Raw genomic sequence first — 22,325 nt, forward strand, 5'->3', positions numbered from 1 at the left:
CATAATTTTTCTTCATTATATGACTAATTATTATTTCTTTCATCAACCTACAGTTGGTGAAAATGACAAATCTTGTAAAACTTTAATATGTTACCCTTCAATTGGATAGAGAAAATTATTTTGAATGCGCATTGGACACAGTTCTCCATCTACAATTAATGAGCCTTGGAGAAACATTAAAAGAAGGAAATAACACATCCCAATAGGATAAATCTAAAACTAATATTTTCCTTCGTTATCATATCCATGAAGGGTTACGAGCAGAATACGTGGATATTATGGATTCACTGAAATTATGGAGAAATCTGAAAGAAAGATTCGATCATCATAAATCAATAACATTACCGATAGCCCAGTATGAATGGACTCATTTGCGCTTACAAGATTTTAAATCTGTAAGTTAATATAATTCTGCTTTGTTCAGAATTGTCTCCCAAATGAGACTATGTATAGAAAAAATAACTGAAGAAAATATGTTAGAGAAAACTTTCTCCACATTTCATCCTTCAAATATGTTCCTACAACAGCAATATAGGGAAAGAAATTTTAAAAAATATTCTAAACTGATATCTTGTTTATTGGTGGCTGAGCAAAACAATGAATTATTATTAAAGAACCATCAGAGTCGCCCCACTGGTACTGCACCGTTCCCTAAAGTGAATGCAACTACTAGTAGTAGTTATCGTGGGCATAGACGAGGTCTTGGATGAAATAAGTTTCGATCCAGAGGTGGTCATAATAGAAAATATTTTCACCTTCAAAGGACCAAAGATGAAGCAAAACAGGATAAAGAAAAAATGATACAGAGTAAACCACAAAATCATGAAAGTAAATGTTATAGATGTGGTTCTAAAGGTCATTGATCGCGTACCTGTCATACGCCAAGACATCTGATAGATTTATACTAAGCATCTATTAAAAATACAAACCAGAAGATCGAATCAAATTGTGTTGATAATCTAGACCCTGTAGATCTAGCAAACTTTGACCTTTCAGAATTTCTTCAAGACTAGGAAATTATGTCTATTATAGTGTGTAATTAGTACTATATATTTCTTCCTTTCAAATTTTGTAATAACTAATGTAAATTTTAAAATGAAAGGAAATAGACTCCAAAATTGAAGCGTTAACTTCAAAAGCTGGTGATGGAAACCTGTGTTTAGTCGATAATACAACCACCCACACTATATTAAAAGAAAAGAAATTTTTCTTAACTTTATCACCAATAGAGGCTAAAGTAAATACTATATCAGGATCAATCAATCTGAATGAAGGCTCTAAAAGAGCTACAATTGTGTTAAATAATGTGACCAAATTAAGCATCAATGATGCATTATATTCAAGTAGATTGAGAAGAAATCTACTGAGTTTTAAAGATGTAAGAAAAAATGGTTATCATTTTGAAACCATGAGAGAAAATGGTGCAGAATTCATCTGTATAACTAGTAATGCTTTATGATCTGGATTGTATTATATAATCATAAAGACAATTGAAATCTATGCAGTATCGAACTAAAAGTTCGTTGATCCAAAAACATTTATGTTTTAACATGATTGTTTAGGCCACCCAAGACCTACAATGATGCGTAAGATTATTGAAAATTCATATAGACATACATTACAAAATCATAAAATTTTATTGTCCAGTGAACAATTCTGCAGCGCCTATTCTTAAGGCAAATTAGTAATAAGATCATCCCCCTCCAAAATTGGAGGTGAATCCCCATCATTCCTACAAAGGATTTAAGGGGATATATGTGGACCCATTCATCTACCAAGTGGGCCATTTCAATATTTTATGGTTTTAATTGATGCATCTACATGATGGTCTCATGTTTGTTTATTGCCCACTCGTAATATTGTATTTGTTAAATTGTTAGCACAAATTATCAAATTAAAGGCACATTTCGTAGATTATTCAATCAAGTCAATACAGTTAGATAATGCTGGTGAATTTACATCTAAAATATTTGATGATTATTGTATGTCTATAGAGATTGAGGTTGAACATCTAGTCCTGTATGTCCACACACAGAATGAATTAGCTAAGTCTCTTATCAAACGACTTTAGGTAATTGCACGCACTTTATTATTAAAAAGTCAATTACTTATTCTATATGGGGACATGTTATATTACATGCTGTAGCGTTAATTCACTTGCGACCTTCTTCTTATCATCAATATTCTCCGTTACAATTGGTCTTTGGTTACTAACCTGATGTATTTCATTTGAGAATATTTGATTGTGTTGTATATGTCCTTATTGCATCGCCTCAACGCACAAAAATGGGACCCCAACGTCGTTTAGGAATCTATATTTGATATAATTCACCATTCATTATCAGATATCTAGAACCATTAACAAGTGATTTTTTACTACACGATTTACAAATTATCACTTTGATGATACAACTTTCTCATCTTTAGGGAAAAAGAAAATGCCTCCTGAAGTTAAATATGAACTTACTTGGTATGCACCTACCATGTCTCATTTAGATCCTCGCACATCCCAAAGTGAAACTGAAGTGCAAAGGATAGTGCGATTACAAATTATTGTCAACCAATTATCTAATACATTTGTAGATACGGTAAAAGTGACAAGATCACATATTTCAGCTGCTAATGCATCAACAAGAATCAATGTGACTTCTAAACAGTCCATTCGAGCCGTAACTGATCAATCTACTACACGCCAGAAGCGTGGTAGACCTGTTGGATTGAATGACACTGTTTCTCAAAAAAGAAAGACAAATAATCAAACAAATATTAATCATGATGATCCTAAAATAAATGAAAAATCTACACTCTCTAATATTCCTCCAGAAAAGGTTATAGTCCCTGAAAAGACTCAAGCCCCTAAAGTGGCACAAGTCCCTAAAGTGGTACAAAATCCTAAAGAACAAGAAAATGAGAATATTGAAATTTCATTAAATTATGTTCACACACAAGAGTTGTGGAATCGTAAAACAATTATAATTGATGATATATTTTCATTTGCAATAGCTACTAAAATTCTGAATGATGATGATTTTGAACCACGTACTGTGGTTGAGTGCAAACAAAGACATGATTAACCTAAATGGGAAAAAGTAATTCAAGCGGAATTAGCTTCGCTAGCAAAATGTCAAGTGTTTGGACTTGTAGTTCCAACACCTCAAAACGTACAATCCGTTGGATATAAATGGATATTTGTGAGAAAAAAAATGAGAAAAATGAAATTGCTAGATATAAAGCTAGACTTATAGCTTAAGACTTTTCTTAAAGGCCTGATATAGATTTTGATGAAACATATACACCTGTGATGGGTATAATCACATTCAGATATTTAATCAGTTTAATAGTCTCTGAAAGATTGGATATGCATCTAATAGACATAGTTACTGCTTATTTGTATAAAAATTTGGATATTGAAATTTATATGAAACTCCATGAAAGATATAAATTACCTGAAGTGAAAGGGGACAATCCAAGAGGCATGTATTCTATCAAATTACAATGATCATTGTACGGATTAAAACAATCCGGATGTATGTGATACAATTGCCTTAGTGAATATTTGAAAAAAAGAGGGCTATGTGAATGACTTTATATGTTCATGTGTCTTTATCAAAAGGTTAAAATCAAAATTTGCTATTGTAACAGTTTATATTGAAGACATGAATTTAATTGAGACTTCTGAAGAGCTCTAAAAAATTACTGAATATTTGAAAAAAGAATTTGAAATGAACGATTTGGGAAAAATAAAATATTGTCTTGGCTTGCAGATTGAGCACAATTCAAATGGAATACTTATCCATCAATCAGTGTATATTGAAAAATTATTAAAACGTTTTAATATGGATAAGACTTATCCTTTGAGCACCCCAATGGTTGTTCGGTCTCTTGATTCAAAAAAGGACTCATTTTGTCTTAAAGAAGAAGAAGAAAAGGTACTTGGTCCTGAAGTACCATATCTTAATGCCTTTGAAGCCTTATTATATTTGGCCCAATGCACGAGGTCGGATATATCCTTTGCAGTTAATTTGTTAGCCTGATTTAGCTCTACGCCAACTTGTCGCCACTAGAACAGAATCAAATATATACTTCATTACCTATGTGGAACTAGAGATTTGAGATTATTCTATTATATCAAATCCCCTAAAAATCATAGTTTGTTTGGATATGTAGATGATAGTTATCTTTCTGACCCCCATAAGCCCCATTCACAAACGAGATATGTTTTCACTTATAATGACACAACTATATCATAACACTCTACCAAACAGACCTTGGTTGCAACTTTTTCAAATCATTTAGAAATTTTAGCTCTCCATGAAGCCAATCGAGAATGCATATGGTTAAGGTCTGTCATCCATCATATCCAAAATACATGTAGTCTTCCTTCTACAACAGACATCGCTTCCACATTATATGAAGACAATGCAACATGTATTGCCCAAATTAGAGATGGATACATTAAAAGAGACAAAACCAAACATATCTCACCAAAGTTCTTTTACACTCATGAGTTCCAGCAGAACAGAAAGATTGATGTCAAACAAATAAGATCGAGTGAGAATCTTGCAGATTTATTCACCAAAACATTATCGACATCAACATTCGAGAAATTAGTATATAACATCAGTATGTGGCGGCTCAAAAAGCAACCAAATTAATTCCACTACAAAGAGGGGGAGTATTCATCAGGGAGAACATTTATCAAAGCAATTTTTGAAGTATCTAATATTGTAGACATAATGTGCACTGTACTCTTTTTTCTTTGACTAGGTTTTATCTCACTGAGTTTTTCTAATAAGGTTTTTAATGAGGCAGTTTAAGCACGTCCAACACCAACTTACAAGATATTAAATAATTATGTTCCTTTGTTTAGGTTTTTTATCCACTGGGTTTTTCTTTAGCAAGGATAATATAATTATCTATAAGTAGTGAAAATCCAAGGGGGTGGCTTTCCACCAAATCAAGTCAAGAAAAGGGGTGAGAAAGCATTTATTATTACAAGAAGAAATTGGAGAGGCTGACGCAGAAGAAGAAAATTTGGCCAAAGGAGTGTGAAAACATTAATGGCCTTGGAAAATTTTATTTGAAAATGGCCATATGCTTGCCTGGGGGGGTGGCCAATATTTGTATAAATAGCCCCCCTCTCCTCCCTTCATATACATTCTTCTTCTCTTCGTCCGGAAAAATCAATCTCTCACTTCATTATGCTTTCATTTCTTGTTTCATTATAAATCTCTCTCAAAGCTTCTTTCTTTTCATTTATTTTGTTATATTTATAACAGGTGAAATATTCTTATCCATTTTTGGCCAAAATTTTACCCAAGAAAGAGTCAATATGCCAAATTGAAACTGCGAAAATTGAAGTATAAGTGAAAATCCACTTCACATATAATGCCATTATAATGAACCCCAACAGACGTTTGGTTAAGAGAGATTAAAGATTAATTTGATAATCTATATTTTATTATTTATATTATTTTATTTAATTTATTATCAATAATAATATGATAGGTAATATAAATGATAATTAGATTATCATCTTTACCTTAACTATTAAAAGATTATCAAAATAACGTTGATTTTATTATAACTATATCATTTATTTATTAATTTATTTTTTTAGGGCAAAAATAATCTAATTTTTAATTAATATAATAAATAACATAAAAAATATTTTAGAATAATTATATCTTAGGGTATTTTAATAAAATATTATATTAGTATTCTTTTATTATCTTTAACTAAATACAATAATTATTTATATTTACTAAATTTTATCAAATATAGTAATAATTTATCTTCAGTAATCTTCAAGGTAATATTTCAATTTTGACAATAAAACATTCTCCAAACTAAATGGCCATATTTATAAATGAATTTATAATACTTTCGAAATTATATGTGGATTTTTTCTAGGTTGGTGGTTAGTTTGGTCTGAATCGATATGTAAATGCACTTTTAACTATTTGAATTGGATTGATTCGGATTTTTTCTAGGTTGGTGGTTAGTTTGGTTTGAATTGATGTGTAAATGCACTTTAACTATTGAATTGGACTAATTCGGATTTTTTCTAGATTGGTGGTTAGTTTGATTCGAATTGATGCGTAAATGCACTTTAGCTATTGAATTGGATTGATCCAATATTAAATCGAGCAAATCATGTATCATATAGGATGGCAATTCAAATTGCCATGTTGTTTGGTTATATACCATTTTAATTTATATATAAATATATCACAAATATATAATATGCACAGTTGGAGTTGGTTAATTGGTTAGGTTTTGAATCCATCGTGTTAAAAATATGAGTCAGCCTCATTCCTCTCAGCCCTTCAGTCAAGACTAGGTGTGTAAATCGAGCCAAGTTGTGAGTAGTTTTGACTTGATTAATATTGAAATAAGCTTGAGTTTGAGTTTGATGTTGATCGGTTCAGTGAACTCATAAACTTATGGTTCAATATAAATAAAATAATAATAAACCTTTAAAAATTTTCAATATTTTTGAGTTACGCTCGAGATGTTGAGAATTTAACAACTTGACAAACTCGAGCCCTACCTTAATATTATTGAGCCAAGTCTTGGCCACATATTATTTAACTTTCGATTTGATTACACCCTTAGTCAAGACCACGGCAGGCCCCTTGACCAAAGTTTTGCCTGGTCCATGTATGTATGTAAAACATTGATATTTTTCTCAAGCAATAGTGGATGTTGTAAGAAGCTAAAACTAAGAGCACCTTATGAAAATTGACCCCTAAACAAAACCCTATCACTTTTGGTAACCGTTTCTATAAATCACCGCTCGTCTCCTTCAAACTACGCCCTTTCGTCGTTCTTCTATCGGCATTCATTCAATTCAATTCATTGTTCATTTCTTTAATTTCTCGGGTTTCTAATTCTCTCTTTTCAACATTGTAATTATTTCGTCTTCTTCATTATAATCATTTAAACTTCTGATTCTTGACCCGAAGCCTTAGTCCTAACCCTAACTCATTTCTTTTCGTGGTAAGTTTCTTCAAGGAATAATTTAGACCAATCCATGGTGCTGCCACAGCCAATGTCATCAACTAAACACAATAATTATCTTTTAGGGTATTTTAAAATAATATACTAATATTTTTTTATTATCTTTAACTAAATACAATAATTATTTATATTTATTTATTTTATTAAATTTTATCAAATATAGTAATAATTTATATCTAGTAACCTTCAAGATAATTTATCTCCAAAATAATCTTTTAATTTTGACAAAAAAATATTCTTCAAACTAAATGCCCCTATTTATAAACGAATTTATAATACTTTTGAAAATATATGTGGATTTTTTTTTAGGTTGGTGGGTAGTTTGGTCCGAATTCCTGTGTAAATGCCCTTTAGCTATTAAATTGGTTACAAACTTTGTGAGCCGAGTTGTTATTCGAACCGAATTGTGAGCAATTTTGACTTGATTAATATTGAATTGAGTTTGAGTTTGATATTAGTTAATTTAATAAACTCGTAAATTTATGATTTAATTTAAATAAAATAATAATAAACTTTTAAAAATGTTATTTATACTTTTAAAATCATAGTATTCAAAAATAATTTCAAAGGTTTTGGATAGATTTATAAATTATAAAATTTAAATATAATTTTATAAATTTTAAAGCTTAAAATATGATATTTGAGTTAAGCTCGGGATGTTGCGAACTCGAGCCTACCTTAATGTTATTGAGCCAATCTTAGCCACACATTATTTAATTTTCGATTTGATTACACCCCTAGGCAAGACCCGGACAGGCCGTTGAACAAGTTTTTGCCTGGTCCATCCATGTATGTACAACATTGATATTTTTCTCAAGCAATAGAGGATGCTTTGAGAAGCTAAAACTAAGAGGACCTTATGGATATTAACCCCTAAACAAAATCCCATCACTTTTCGTAACCGTTTCTATAAAATCACCGCTCGTCTCCTTCAAACTACATCCTTTCGTCGTTCTTCTATCGGCATCCATTCAATTCAATTCAATTCATTTTTCATTTCTTCAATTTCTAGGGTTTCTAATTCTCTCTTTTCAACATTGTAATTATTTCTTCTTCTTCATTATAATCATTTAAACTTCTGATTCTTGAACCGAAGCCCTAACCCTAACCCTAACTCTTTTTTTTTCGTGGTAAGTTTCTTCGAGGAATAATTTAGACCAATCCATGGCGCTGCCACAGCCGATGTCATCGACTAGATTGACCCGCGGCCACGGCGCGGTGGACGGGCCGGAGGTTCCGTCGAACCACCTTTGGGTGGGGAACTTGTCGGCTGAGACGAATGACGCTGATTTGACGGACCTTTTCATCAAATACGGCGCGCTTGATAGCGTGACGACGTACTCGTCCAGAAGCTTCGCGTTTGTGTATTTCAAACGAGTGGAGGATGCCACGGCCGCGAAAGACGCCCTTCAAGGAAGCAGTTTGCGTGGGAATCCACTCAAAATTGAGTTTGCACGACCGGTTTGTTCTAATTTCTATGATTTTGATTTAGTTTTTGGAGTTTTGGATCTGTATTATTCGTGTAATAATTTGATTGCTATTGTAGGTTTATTTGATGAAAATTTTGTTTTGCGAAGTAAGAAATTGGATTACTGTATAATAGATTGCGAGAACCTTATACAATTAACAGTTTTAGGGTTTGATAAATTTGACCTAAAATTTTAATTTAGCCATTAAACAATACATTAAGTTGTGTTCCATCCAATATTCTGATAGAGAATTGGGCATTTGAAATATAATGAACAATTGGTATGAAGTTTTCTGAAGTGATTTGGATTAAATTAAATAGAATAAACTAAAAGAAATCATACGTGATGATTTAATCCATTTACATGAGAAAGACAGAGGAAGCTTCGAAAATTTGCACAGTTTCAACAGCGCTATTGGATGTTGATCAACTATGAAATTTACTTTAATATGAAATATTTGAGAAGAATTATACATCATTTGAATAATACTTTTAGGGTTACGGTAAACAACAATGTTCTTAGGGTGACTAGGGATATATATGTATAAGATTAACTTTGCACAATCTTTAAGATGTGTGTTTTTAATCAAACCTCAAGGAATGAAATCAAAATCCTTCTGAATAATGTGCATAATTAAGTAAGTTTGAGTTTAGTGATTGTTAGTGTGTTTTGCCTTTGTAACGATTTTTTGAAAACCAAAATAATCTGAATACTCTTGCCACGTACAATTTACGAGAAGGTTTCTTCATGTATCTTGTATAGTTGATGAGAAATTAATGAGATTTGTGAATTGAATTTGATGATGAAAGATCTTAAAGGCCAATTCGGTTGTACCCTCTACAAAAAACATACTTTTTCAAAGTGCTACAATTTTGAATTGGAAGTTTCAGTGTCTGCACTGCAAAAGCTTTCAGAATTCTTGGGTAGATGAGCACATGAACAAGACTTAAATGAAGAATTAAAAAATAAAAAGCTTTTGTATTTTTTCTATATTTTAATAATATGAACCTGCGGTAATGTAATTTGAATTATATTATTGGTGATAATGTTTTTTATATAAAACCAAATTCCAGTACTATGCTTTTCCGAGAAGAATTCTTTAGAAAAGGACTATGCTTTTCAGATCAGTATCTTGAAGAGAGAGGTTCTAATCTTAACATACCAGAGCCCAAAAGTACTTGGTTAAAGTTCCCTCATATTTTCCAACAAGAATAATAAACAAAGACTAGCTAAGCTGTGTATTGATTGTATGTTCTCTTCACTAAATTTTGATGTATTTGGGCCAAAATTTTGAGAAGCAAATTAATATAAAAACCCCACCCTTGTTAATGTAATAATCAAGCCATCCTCAAATGCTCATTTATTTCCAATTTCCAAGTGCATTATCCTTCGGGTTGTCGAGTGTTAAAATTAGTTTCTTGATGCTCTTCATCACTAGATAATGGGATTGCAAACTTAAGTAATCGAATAATATATGGTACCAGTGGTGGACATAACCATCTGTTAGTTCTTTCACACCTTAACACCTCAAACTCAAGCTATGCAGGCAATATATGGTGTTCTTGACTCACAAGCCAACACCATTGAATAACTTTCCGCCAAACCCTAGATTTTAGACCCGTTATGAATGGGTGTCTGCTGCATCCTTGTCTGCCATGTCAAAATCCATTTTCGTTTTATGATGCTAATTCTTCAATCTATGAACTCATTAGTGGCTACTTGTTGATCTAAAATTAGAGTAAATTGTATGTTCTAGATCTAGTAGAGGCTTTGATATGTATTTATATATGATCATTATGCTTGTTGATTATGTAATGAATTAAAATAGAGATAATTGAAGTCACACACCTTGCCTCGTATTTTGTTATTGTTTAGGAGTGCCTTTGGAAGACATTAGAAGATGTAATTGAATTGAAAACCTGTTGAATTTTATGGGATCCAATTATTTGAAGTTTTTTAACACTCTAGAATGTAGCGTTTAACCCAGGTTTCAAGTAACAGTTCTCGTTATAATCTCAACCCCGATCATAATATATTTCTTTTGGAATCAAATTTGGTTAAGTTGGTTCCATAGAAATTCCTTTTGGCTCGGATGTTCTTTGTGTCTCATCTTCAAATGATCTCAATGGCAATTTCTTTTAATCATATTTCATGACAAGAAATTGTAAATAATAAGGGCTAATCGAACATACTAGTTGTTTCAAAGAATGAAGTTCAATTAAATATTTTTCATTTAATTTTTATTGCAAATTTGTTTTCTAAAGTAAGCATGAATTGGATCGATTCTGTTTTGCTATAATGACTACTAAGTTACAAAATGCAATAAGCCAAATCCTACCCATTCAAACTCTCAATTGGAAGTCACGCTTATAAAAGTGATGGCAACATTTTGATGATTGAAGACATGATTAATTAGGTTAAAACTTTGTGTTGCCTGGTTTACATCAATGAGATCAAGTTCAAAGAATTTTTATGGTAGTAATCATGCATTTTGGTGTAAATCTCATTAATCAATTTCACAAAGCTAAAATGACTACCCTATGTCCCTTTAGAAAAAAATACTTCAACCTAATATGTTGTTGACCTCTTTTTTTTTTATCTTTTTATTAGCACCGACCCGCCAAGATTGGTAAAGGGGAATTGATCACCAAACCTCTTATTCCTTCGCAAGATATATAACCAATTAGGTTATCTTCTAGAGGACTCTAGACATTGTTTTGTTGCGCATGCAACTTTGATAAGACATTGCATGGATTCAATCCATCTTTGGGCTTGAGAAACTTAAAAAAATTGATGCATCTTTAGTTGGTAGGTTGCTAATCTTGGAGGCTCTTTGTTAGGATCTCAAGTGCAAGGTATGAGATTTGGATCCCACATTGGAAAGTATGGGCAACTAGTGTGGGGTTTATATGACCTTGGGCTTTCCCATCTTAATGACTAGCTTTTGAGATGTGGTTCTCCTAAGGTTTGTATCATTTGGTATCAGAGCTATCATCATGTCTCCTAGTTGCAATCGTGCTGTGCGGGTGATGATGCCGGCATTGCAGTGTTTGCTCCGGGGCTAGCAGGGAGCTAGCGCACAGCCAGCCCGCTTGGGCGCCGGGCTGCGGAGCGTGGTGGTATGTTAGGATCTCAAGTGTAAGATATGAAACTTAGATCCCACATTGGAAAGTACGGACAACTAGTGTGGGGTTTATATGGCCTTGGGCTCTCCCATCTCAATAGCTAGCTTTTGAGATGTGGTTCTCCTAAGGTTCGTATCACTCTTTAAGCTTCTAGATTGACTTTATAATCAAATAATGCATCATCAAGCTTCTAGATTGACTTTATGTTGTCTATGTACAAGACTCATGGAATTTAAATGATTTTCTTTTGATTTTCTAATAGATTTATATTTTCACCCCATCTTTTTTTTTGGGGGGGGTTTTTGTGTGTGGTCATAGTTTATTCAATATTAAGCTTGTAATAAGTTCTCATGGTTCTTATAAATCCTTGTTTCCAGGCCAAACCTTGTAAACATCTATGGGTGGGTGGAATTAGTCCAACTGTAACAAAAGACGAATTGGAAGAGGAATTTCTCAAGTTTGGTAAAATTGAGGATTTTAAATTCCTTAGAGACCGGAATACTGCGTTTGTTGAGTATTTCAAATTGGAAGATGCTTCCCAAGCCTTGAAAAACATGAATGGTAAGCAAATAGGTGGTGAGCAGATACGTGTGGACTTCCTTCGATCACAACCCTCAAGAAGAGTAAGTACATTTGTTTAGGTTTTTTATGTGTGTTTAAGAAGAACCATTATTTGTTTTACAAGATTCATTTTGCTTGCAAGTTTCCCCTCTAAACTCTAGAAATGTCTTCTTAAAATGTCATTGGAAGAACTTTTTATGAATATCCCAAGGGCATGTTAAATAAGTTCTCAGAGTAGGATGCTTCTTGTGTAAATTCCTTTTTTTCCACTCTGTCTCTCCTCAATTTTTATTTGTATCTGACACAATTATAGTATTGATTTTATTGCTTTCTTGTTTTTGAAATGGGGTTTTCTTTTGCTCTGTTGTACAGGATCAGTGGCCCAATTCCCATGACTCTAGAGATGGGCAATTTCTTGGTAGGGGTAGTGGACTTCTTGATATCCATTCAGCTTATAAAAGACCAGTGAGTCTTAATCTTTAGTATGTTATTTGTTGAATGCAAAAGGTTCCTTTTGTTTGTAATTTTATTTTGGGTTTGCATAGCTTGATTTGCATTATATAGAACTTTATTATGCACTTTTCACTGCTAAACCATCAAAAGTTACAAATTTTTGTAATTATTTTTACTCTAATCAATTCTTCTCTTGCAGCATCCACAACCTTCAGCAGCACGAAAGGGAGATGGTCAACCTAGTAAGATTTTATGGATAGGCTACCCCCCTTCTGTTCAAGTTGATGAGCAAATGCTTCACAATGCAATGATCCTATTCGGTGAGATTGAGAGAATTAAGAGTTTTCCTTCACGAAATTACTCTTTTGTGGAATTTAGAAGTGTCGATGAGGCTCGGCGTGCTAAGGAGGGTTTACAGGGTAGGTTGTTTAATGATCCTAGAATCACTATTATGTATTCAAGCAGCGACTTGGCACCAGGAAAAGATTACCCTGTTTCTTATCTTGGAGTAAAAGGGCCAAGCCCAGAGATGATTTTAGGTAATCATCCATTAAGATATTCTCAAATGGATATGCTTGGTCATAATCATCAAATGATGCAAAATAATTTTTCTGGATTGCAATCTGGTGGTGTTCATGGACCAAATATGTCAATGAGGTCTTTCGGTGGCCATGGTAATTTTGAACATGATATCCATGGTATGCAAGAAACTAATCTGAAAGGTCTGGAGCCAAACTGGAGAAGGCTTTCACCTTCACCTGGGATGCGTAATTCTCCTGTGTCGGGTATCAGGCAACCCATGAGACATGTATCTGATTCATGGGACGTATCCGATGTGAGCCAATTTCAAAGAGATCCTAAACGTTCAAGGATAGACAATTCTTTGTCTATTGATGATGCTTCTTTTCCTTCAAGAAGGATTGATGATTTTGGCCTAGGATTTGAGCAGCCGTATGGGCTGGGTCCTATAACTGGTGGAGGTGCTTCTACTACATTTATGAATGTTCAAGGGATGAGTCGTCTTAGTCCAATGGGCGCTAAGGTAACAGTTGGTGCTGATAATGATTGCATATGGCGCGGTATTATAGCTAAGGGTGGCACCCCAGTTTGTCATGCTCGATGTGTCCCTATAGGAAAAGGGATAGGATCTGAGCTGTGAGTATATTTCTTGTTACTTGAGTTCCTGAGTTTGGTTTACTGTTGTGTTCCTATCTTAGAATATGTGCTTATTTTCAATTTCTTTGCACATGACTAATTTGGTTTACCCAGTAAATTTTTTTTAGATGTAACAAGACATTCATATATGTTGTATGTTTTTGGAGTTGGGATACTTAGCAGTTTTGTTTAGAAGGTTTAGCTTGTTTTGGTATGGACTCAAATAACTCTGTACAGGGGTTTTTTGTTGTTCTCTTCTTTTCTTCTATGGATATATGCTCCGCCTATATAAGTTTTTTCCACAGTGAATATGATGTCTTTTAGTATGTCCTATAAAAGGACTCTCTTCATATTTTACTTGCTCTTGAATGAGGTGTTCTTTTGAGAGAATATAATAAAATTCTATGTGCTTTTCATTTTCTCAAATTTATTTTCATTATTTAAAATTTTGCATGTCTCACATTTTAAAGTTTTTGCCTATATTTATGCTTTTACCAACTCTTTTCTTGCTTAAAAAATTTTAGTTTAGCTATGGTTTCTTTGCACTTTGTTTCTACGATTTTGCATAAGTTTTTTTCTGTCATTTTATGTTGGGGTTTCCTGTTTTGCAGTCCTGAAGTTGTTAATTGCTCAGCCAGGACGGGATTGGATATGCTTGCCAAGCATTATGCTGAGGCTATTGGATTTGAGATTGTTTTCTTCTTGCCTGACAGTGAAGAAAATTTTGCTTCCTATACAGAATTCCTTCGGTACCTGGGTTCAAAAAACCGTGCCGGTGTTGCCAAGTTTGATGATGGGACAACCTTATTCTTGGTCCCTCCCTCAGATTTCTTGACCAAGGTATTGAAAGTTGTGGGGCCTGAACGTTTATATGGTGTTGTTCTGAAGCTGCCTCATCAATCCATGCAGCCATCTGAGATTGTTGAAAGACAGAATATTCCTCCTCTGCATGCTGAGCATACGATGACTAGGCTAAATGAGGAACAGGTTTTGCCAATGGACTATGGTAGGTTTTCACATGATGACCCAAAGATTCCATCAAAACCTCAACTCATGCATGCAAGTGAGTCCCAATTGGTGCAGCCAAGTTCCCTGGATCATGGATCGAAAAACACTGCTGCCATTTCCCAAGCTGGAGTTAGTTTAACTCCAGAGCTTATTGCTACTCTAGCTTCATTAGTGCCTGGAACTGCACAGTCTGCAGAAAGTGCTCTGCCTACAACAGGCTCCTCAACAATCAGACCAATATTACCTGATCTTGCTGGTCATTCTGTTGAACAATTGGGTCAGTTTAGTCATCAAGCTCAACCATCTCAGATTCATAATTATGCATCTCTTTCAAGTCATTCTGCTCAAATGCCCCATGGCAGCTCCCAATATCAAGAGTTGACTGTCAACATGCCACAGCCAGGTGCAGTGTCTTCTAGGCCAATGACTAATTTTGCAGTGGCTCATCAAAGTGCACACATAGCTGTTTCTCCAGCAGTCAGTCAGCAGAATCAGTTTGCAGTTCCTCCAAGTACTCAAAAAGGCTATGGAGTGGTGCATGGAACTGATGCTTCCACACTGTATGGTTCACCAGTTTTTCAGCAGCCTAACAATCCTACTGGGGCATCAAATCTGGTCAACATCTCTCAAACACCAAATGTTATGTCATTGCCGGCTGATAAAGTGAATTCTGAGTATCCTAATCAGATGCAACAACTTCAGTCTGTGCTCTCTGGAGCTGGTCAGGGTGCATCTGAGGATGAAGTTGATAAAAACCAAAGATACCAATCAACATTGCAATTTGCTGCTAATCTCCTCCTTCAAATTCAGAACCAGCAACAACAGCAGCAGCCAAATACTGTTGCAGGGCGAGGGACCGGAAATCAGCTATGAGATATCCCTGATCTTGGTAATGTTCTTCTGCTATGATTAATTTTCTTAAATTGAGAAAAAGAAAATTCTGCTTGGCATGATACTTGTCCAATTTAGTCAGAATGCTTTTGGAGTTCTATGTTTATAGTTGTGTGCCATAACTGTTAGTCCACATCTTCTTTAGGGTAACTAAAGCACGTATATCTTACCCCAAAAAAAAAAAACAATCTAAAGCACGTATAATGTGATATCTTGGCTTTTTATGGTCTGTGAAAACCTTTTGATGAAGTTAAATTGTTGTGGAATTCTAGGGATTTTCCATATTCTGAGACCTTCAATTAAATGGTGTGCTGAAATTTTAGTACAAGCACAGGGATAGATGCACATAATTTTCTTTAGCTAGACAAGGCATATTAGAATACAAAAATTTGAGATCTAGGCCATCTGAAGTAAGGACTGATCTAAGGTTTTGTGTTGAAGTTGTTGATGTTTCCCTAATGAAGATAATATCAGGGATTTGTGCTAATGAGCTTCTTTAAAATTTGGAAGAGTTTTACTGAATGGTATACTCTGTATCCTAACTTAAGGTGTATACTGATTACTGATTCTTAATTGTTGGTGATGGGTAGTTTTTCTCTGGATAATGGAATGTTTTAAGTGAAACATTTTGTACTAGCATTTAAAGAATTCTTACTGAGAAGAGTTTTTTAGGCTTTGTTTATTTCTGGTATATAAGATGTTGAAAATTTGGAGTGTTGAAATTGGATTAACCTGTGTGATTTTTAAATTGACTACATCTTTTTAATCTTGGAGATTTGCATATTGCCTGACTGTGGAATGTTGCCCAGCAGTATGGGTGACAAATCATGCTTTTATGTCTCTGCTTTCTTTTTTGTTTTTGATGAAACATCTTTCATAAGGAAAAATCTAAGTTTGCTTGAACTCTTATTTTTGATCTGTTTTTGCTACTTTTAAAACTTTTTCAGTGATTTGATTTTCGTGTTGCAGTATAGTTGTAAATGAAGTCATCTAGATCTGTAATTTGTTTTTCCGACTGCAAGGAATTTTTCATTTGAGTAGGATTTGAGGCAGGATGGAGTCTTGTGATGTTTTTATCCCATCCATGGATGGGAAGATATATAAGAAAGCAGTGATGAATGGTGTATTGGTTCTTTATTTTTTTTAATGTTACTTTGGTTGTAATTTGGGCAACATTTCATAATGGTTCTGTTTCTATGTGGACAGATATCTCTGACCACAGTGGAATTTGGGTTGTGCTGTTGCTATAAAGGGATTTTTATTATTCTGATTAAGATGGTCTTAGTGAAGGTTCTAGTTGATGAGATTCATGACCATTAAGGCTTTAATTATTCACCTTGAAATAACTTTTTAGACACCCTTGGCCCAAAATCTTTTTACCTGTCTGTGTTAGTTTCTCCTTCGTGAGATTGAAATAAACAAGTGTCTTTTGCTTAAGCTCACCTTTAACTGGTTGTTTCTTGTTGGTCCAAGAACTTAGCTTACTCTTTTCTCATGTTTCATTGGTGTTCTGGATTTTTGTCTGTTAGGAATCTGCGTATTTCCTGTAGTTAATTGTGTTATTGAATTTCATTACCATGATCTGTTAAATTATGAATCTTTTTTCTGCATCTGTTTCCATATGTGGTTGCTGATGATTCATTGTCTGATGGATTATTTGTTTGTTGCTGTGTTTAGTATCAACATGTGCTAGATTGTTAATTTCTTTAATTTCTGTGTTGCTTTTGTTTGGCTGTCTGTCTACAATTGCATGTTCTGTTGTTATTAGGCTTTTCAGAAATTGCTTTAGATGAGTATGTATGTATGTATATATATATATATGGTTATATAGTGTTTGGCTTGCTCTCATATTACAGCTGAATTTTCTAATGTCTTTGGAGCTTTTTTATCAAAGAGAGTTGCTTTTTACTGACCTTTAGGGTGATTCTTTCTTCTTCAATTATCATATTTGTAACTATTTTGAGTTGTAATTTAACTTTGTATTAGAAAAAACTATTTTGAGATGCATAATATACTTGTGTCTCTTAAGGTATGCCAAGAGAATTGCCCTCAACAAGTCTTCAACTTGTAAAAGATACCCAAAAAAATTATCATAAAAAAATTTAAGCCTGTCATATTCGCTCTGGTACGAATTTCTTAACAGTTCAGTAAGTAAAAATAAGAAGGGTTAGGTTTTTTCCCCCTAGTGAATTAGGCTCACAAAAGTGAATTAATCTCATGGTTTTCTGCAAAAAATGACCTCTGAGTTACTGATCTTATTCTTAGGGCTATATAAAGTTGACAGTGCATCCCTTGTATTTTGCTGCGCTATCATAGACCAGGCTTTTTATTAGACAGTAAGGTAAAGGAACCAACCTAAACCATATAGATTGAATTTGACATGAGGCGATAAAGTTGAAGTCGATGGCAATTTGTTTTTGTTTGGAAGTTTTACTCAGGGAGAAGTCATATTGAAATTATTAAAGGCTTTTGTAAAACTCAAAAGTAGAGAAGTACTAACTGGAAGAAATGTGTTTTCTAATGGTCAGCCCCTTAACATTCAGAACACCAAACCTGCCTGCGGCCAGAAGTTTTACCTACAACACCCTGTCGGCTAGTGATGGATATCTGATTTTAGAAAGCGAGAGTTGCGAATGTAAAACACAAGATTCATAAACTTTAATCATCAATCTTAACGAGGAATGTAAAATTCATAATACTTTAAGTATATCAGTACTGGGATCATATTAATATTGTGATTGATGTCCAAGGATAATGAATTCGATTGGAATTAAAGTTGAAGCTCGGTGGCAATTTGTTTTTGGTTTTACTTCGGGAGAACTCATATTGAAATTACCAGTGAAAGGCTTTTGTAAAACTTCATAGTAGGAAGTGCTAACTGGAAGAAATGTGTTTTCTTATGGTCAGCCCCTTAACATTCAAAACACCTAGCCTGCCATGGCCGGAAGTTTTACCTATAACACCCCGTCGACGAGTAACTGATATCTGATATTAGAAGGTAAATACTAGAGAGTAAAGAGTCGTGAACGTAAAATACAAGATTCATAAACCTTAAACATCAATCTTAACGAGGAACGTAAAATTTGTCATACATGAAGTACGAATACTGTGATCATATTAATATCGTGATTGTATACTAGCAGAAGATATCCTTGGAATGATGTAAGTTTCAAAACAATATGTTGCCTGGGAAGAGTTTTGAACCATTCGTTATGTTTTCTAATGGAAAAATCTCAGTTATCTACAATTCTACCTTCAATTTTGTTTTGTTTGTAACATTTGTGCAAGAGATGAAGGTGATTTCTTGAATTTCATTAGGTATGCAATACGCTGTAGTTTATATCAGAAAAAGTGCCCAAGGGCCAGGCAAGATATCACCTCATCTCAATGGACAATGAGAGCAACTTGAAGGCACGATATAATTTTGGCATTGAGGAAAATAAAATGCTATAGAAAATAACTATAATCTATTGAAATTTGCCAATCGTATGGCATCTTTAAGCTTCTCAATTCATACTATTTTTAATCTAGATTTGCAGATGTTCAAACTTGCAACAATTTCGATGAATCTGCAAATTTTTTAACAGCCCAAAAGATGTAGCAGTGTTTTGAGTTGTGGCATACCTCATATGATTCAAGATTAAAACTTCTTTAAGTGTTATCAGAATGGTTTGATAGAGGGTTTAATCAAGTGAATTGTGTTGACTTGTAGTTCAGACAATGGAGATTGTCATGTTGATGTTGATAGGCTTAAAACCCATTTTAAAATCTTAATTATATCATGTTAATATTATTGATTCACCCGTTATAGTTGATTAAACCGATTGACTTATGGATCAACGTCTGATTGGAGTCCGGAAACACTGGATTTAAGTACTGAAGTGGGAAGTTCTTTCATGGGTTTTCTGCAATTGGGTATTGAACAAGTTAGATTTTTTTTTTTATTTCATTAGGATCTGATTGAAGTCTTCTCCTTTTGGTTTAACAAATTCTTGCCCAATTGGCAATTATTACTTAGCCAATTATGTCTAAAAATATCTTACTTTTGGGTAATTATAAAAACAAATATTAATTAAGTTTAATTGGCTCCTTCATCTACCAAATGAGAATAATGCTTCAGTATGGGTTTCACCTAACAAGGCTTTATTGTCTCTTCGATTATGTAGGCGGTTGGTGTTTGGATTTCAAATGGGCCTTTGGGGAATGACAAGAAAAGTTGTTGGTAACAATGGAGTTGACTTGACTTAGACTTTGCTTGGCTGAGTTCTCAATTTGTTCTTCAACAACTTGTCAAAGAGGGCCTTCAAGTTTTTAGGGCTAACTTCTTTGAAGGAATGTATATGTTGGTCTCCCTCACCATTTTTGCTTCTTGTTATTTTAATGTTTGTTTTTGTTTTTGTTTTTGTTTGTGTGAATTCTTGCTTTACTGAATTCTTCTTCTTTCTTTTTTTAACCATATGGTTTTGATTTTTTTTGTGTTTTATGCATGAAAATCTCTCTCTCTCTCTCTCTCTCACACACACACAATGGTATTGCTTCATTTTTTAAGCTTCTGTCTAGTGGGGAATTAAAATTTTGATGATCCTCTTCATGTTTCATCTAAACAACAAAAAATGTTACTAGTATTTTCCACTAAAGTGGACCTTTAAGTCTTGTTTTCGGGTCATATTCATATTATGTTATCTCAGGTTTCTATTTAGAAGACCTTTGGTTTGAATCCAATCTAAATTGAAATCAAAGCAAAAATATCTAATCTGAACACGATTCAAATTATAAACAAGTTGACATGACACAATCTAAATTAAATCAATCAAAAGATAGAGTGTATTTTGTCAAAATATAACTTGTATGAATTGTTTAACTTGTTTGGCTCGTTTTGACTTGAAATAATATATTTTACATGTTTTTCACTTATATATGACTCGAATTTACCTGACTTGACCTTTATTGACACAAAATGATACAATACTTACTTACATGTCATGTTTGAATTATGAAAAATTAAATTTAATACAACCCAATTCACAAATAGATTGATCCAAACGTAATTTGAATTAGAATTTGTATAAAAAAACTTAACTCAAACCTCTTTTTCATGTGTCATATCGGGTTAACATATTATGTTGAAAATTGTTAGCTTTGTCGAAGATGTCAATTCAACTTCTAGAGTATGTAATGTGTGCATGGGATAACAAAAAAAATTCAATTACATTGTAACTCAACTTTGGAAGCATATCTTTAGATATTGCAAATTTATGTTTAATAATAGTCAAAACAATCTAGCAAAAACATATATGCACAACACATGGACTGATCTTTTAAGAAGCAAAGCCTGTAAATCAAGAGTAATATTATGTGTACATATTTTTTTTTTATAATTTAAATATACAGGTAATATATTATCATGTAATTAAATATTATTTTATTTATAATTCAAAATCATGTAATTATATGATAACATATCATTTATGTATCTAAATTGTGTACAAAAAACATGTATATATAGTTTAATCGGTAAACAAAAAAACTATACGTACACATTTTTTATACATAATTTAAATATATAGATGATATTTTATTATATGATTTGATTATTTTAAATTAAAGATAAAGTAATACATAATCATATAATAACATATTATTTATGTATTCAAATTATATATAAAAAGTGTGTATATATAACATTATTTTTTAGCTATATAAACTGATATGTTACGTGATTGACTGATTTTAAATTTAATAAAACTATATACACCTATAATGACTATCAATTTAATAAATTATTATATAATTGAATAAATTAAAATTAATAATAAAATAATATCTAATTATATAACATATCTTTATCAATACTTATTATAAACGTATATAATAATATTCTTTTGAATTAAAAATAATTAAATACACAATAATAGGTTAATTTATTATAAATTAGTAAAATAACATAAAATTATTAACAAAGGAAGTAAAAATTTTAGTGTAAGAATGGTTAAGTGAATATTTTGCAATTGACTCTTCCCAAATATTTGTCATTTCAATACCTTAGAGGGAGGTAATTTGCCTTGATTGGAGAAATTGAGATCTTTAAAACAATTAATCATATAAAACTTATTTTCAAGATTGGAAATTTATTGTTTGTGAATAAGATGAGATGGGTTGTTTGACTAATTGATTCATATCATTGTCATAAATATAATAGCATGAAAAAGAAATGTTATATTTCCTTTTCAACTTCAAAATTGTGTCCACCACTTCATTTTCAATTGCTCGTACCTTTGTGTGCATAATTATCAGTATCATATAATATATAATATGTATTTTATGATATGATAAGATACATATAAAAAATGATATATATCATAAGTTATATCAAATTAATACAAAATAATAAATATATCATACGATATATATTATCGATACAAATTAATATATCTTTTTAGAGAAAATGGTAAGACAATAGAGTTATATATGAACATTATTAAAATTTTAATAGTTGTTTGTGATATTTTTCAATATGATAATATGCCAATTATAGTTTTTTAATATTTTGTTATTATATTTTTTAAAAGACGTATCATACGATATAATACGATATATGATACATAAAATTAGATTTTTGATACATGATTCGACTATCATG

The 22,325-nt window shown here is 32.6% G+C and overlaps 1 protein-coding gene across 4 annotated transcripts; it reads left to right on the top strand.

The window, feature by feature from the left end:
- Nucleotides 1-7,933: 7,933 nt before the first annotated feature.
- On the top strand, nucleotides 7,934-20,332 carry LOC123220752 (flowering time control protein FPA). Of its 4 annotated transcripts, none has more exons than XM_044643331.1 (6): nucleotides 7,934-8,484; nucleotides 11,995-12,240; nucleotides 12,551-12,643; nucleotides 12,831-13,786; nucleotides 14,398-15,683; nucleotides 16,892-17,738. In XM_044643331.1, exons 1-5 carry the CDS (start codon nucleotides 8,188-8,190, stop codon nucleotides 15,665-15,667), a joined length of 2,862 nt encoding a protein of 953 aa, XP_044499266.1. In that variant the 5' UTR covers nucleotides 7,934-8,187; the 3' UTR covers nucleotides 15,668-15,683; nucleotides 16,892-17,738. The 4 variants fall into 4 exon arrangements, with proteins under 4 accessions (XP_044499266.1, XP_044499265.1, XP_044499264.1 ...); XM_044643330.1 differs by lacking the exon at nucleotides 16,892-17,738 and adding an exon at nucleotides 16,655-16,862; XM_044643328.1 differs by lacking the exon at nucleotides 16,892-17,738 and adding an exon at nucleotides 19,852-20,332 and having other exon boundaries at nucleotides 7,936-8,484.
- Nucleotides 20,333-22,325: the final 1,993 nt, after the last annotated feature.

The sequence above is a fragment of the Mangifera indica genome, chromosome 7, assembly GCF_011075055.1.
Source record: "Mangifera indica cultivar Alphonso chromosome 7, CATAS_Mindica_2.1, whole genome shotgun sequence".
Classification (NCBI taxonomy): domain Eukaryota; kingdom Viridiplantae; phylum Streptophyta; class Magnoliopsida; order Sapindales; family Anacardiaceae; genus Mangifera; species Mangifera indica.

Bases quoted from the DNA above. Each gene is read 5' to 3' on its own strand.
- LOC123220752 (XM_044643331.1), top strand. From the start codon at position 8,188: ATGGCGCTGCCACAGCCGATGTCATCGACTAGATTGACCCGCGGCCAC. The intron at 12,644-12,830 runs GTGAGTCTTAAT...CTTCTCTTGCAG, and splicing joins ATTCAGCTTATAAAAGACCA to CATCCACAACCTTCAGCAGC. The intron at 13,787-14,397 runs GTGAGTATATTT...CCTGTTTTGCAG, and splicing joins AAAGGGATAGGATCTGAGCT to TCCTGAAGTTGTTAATTGCT.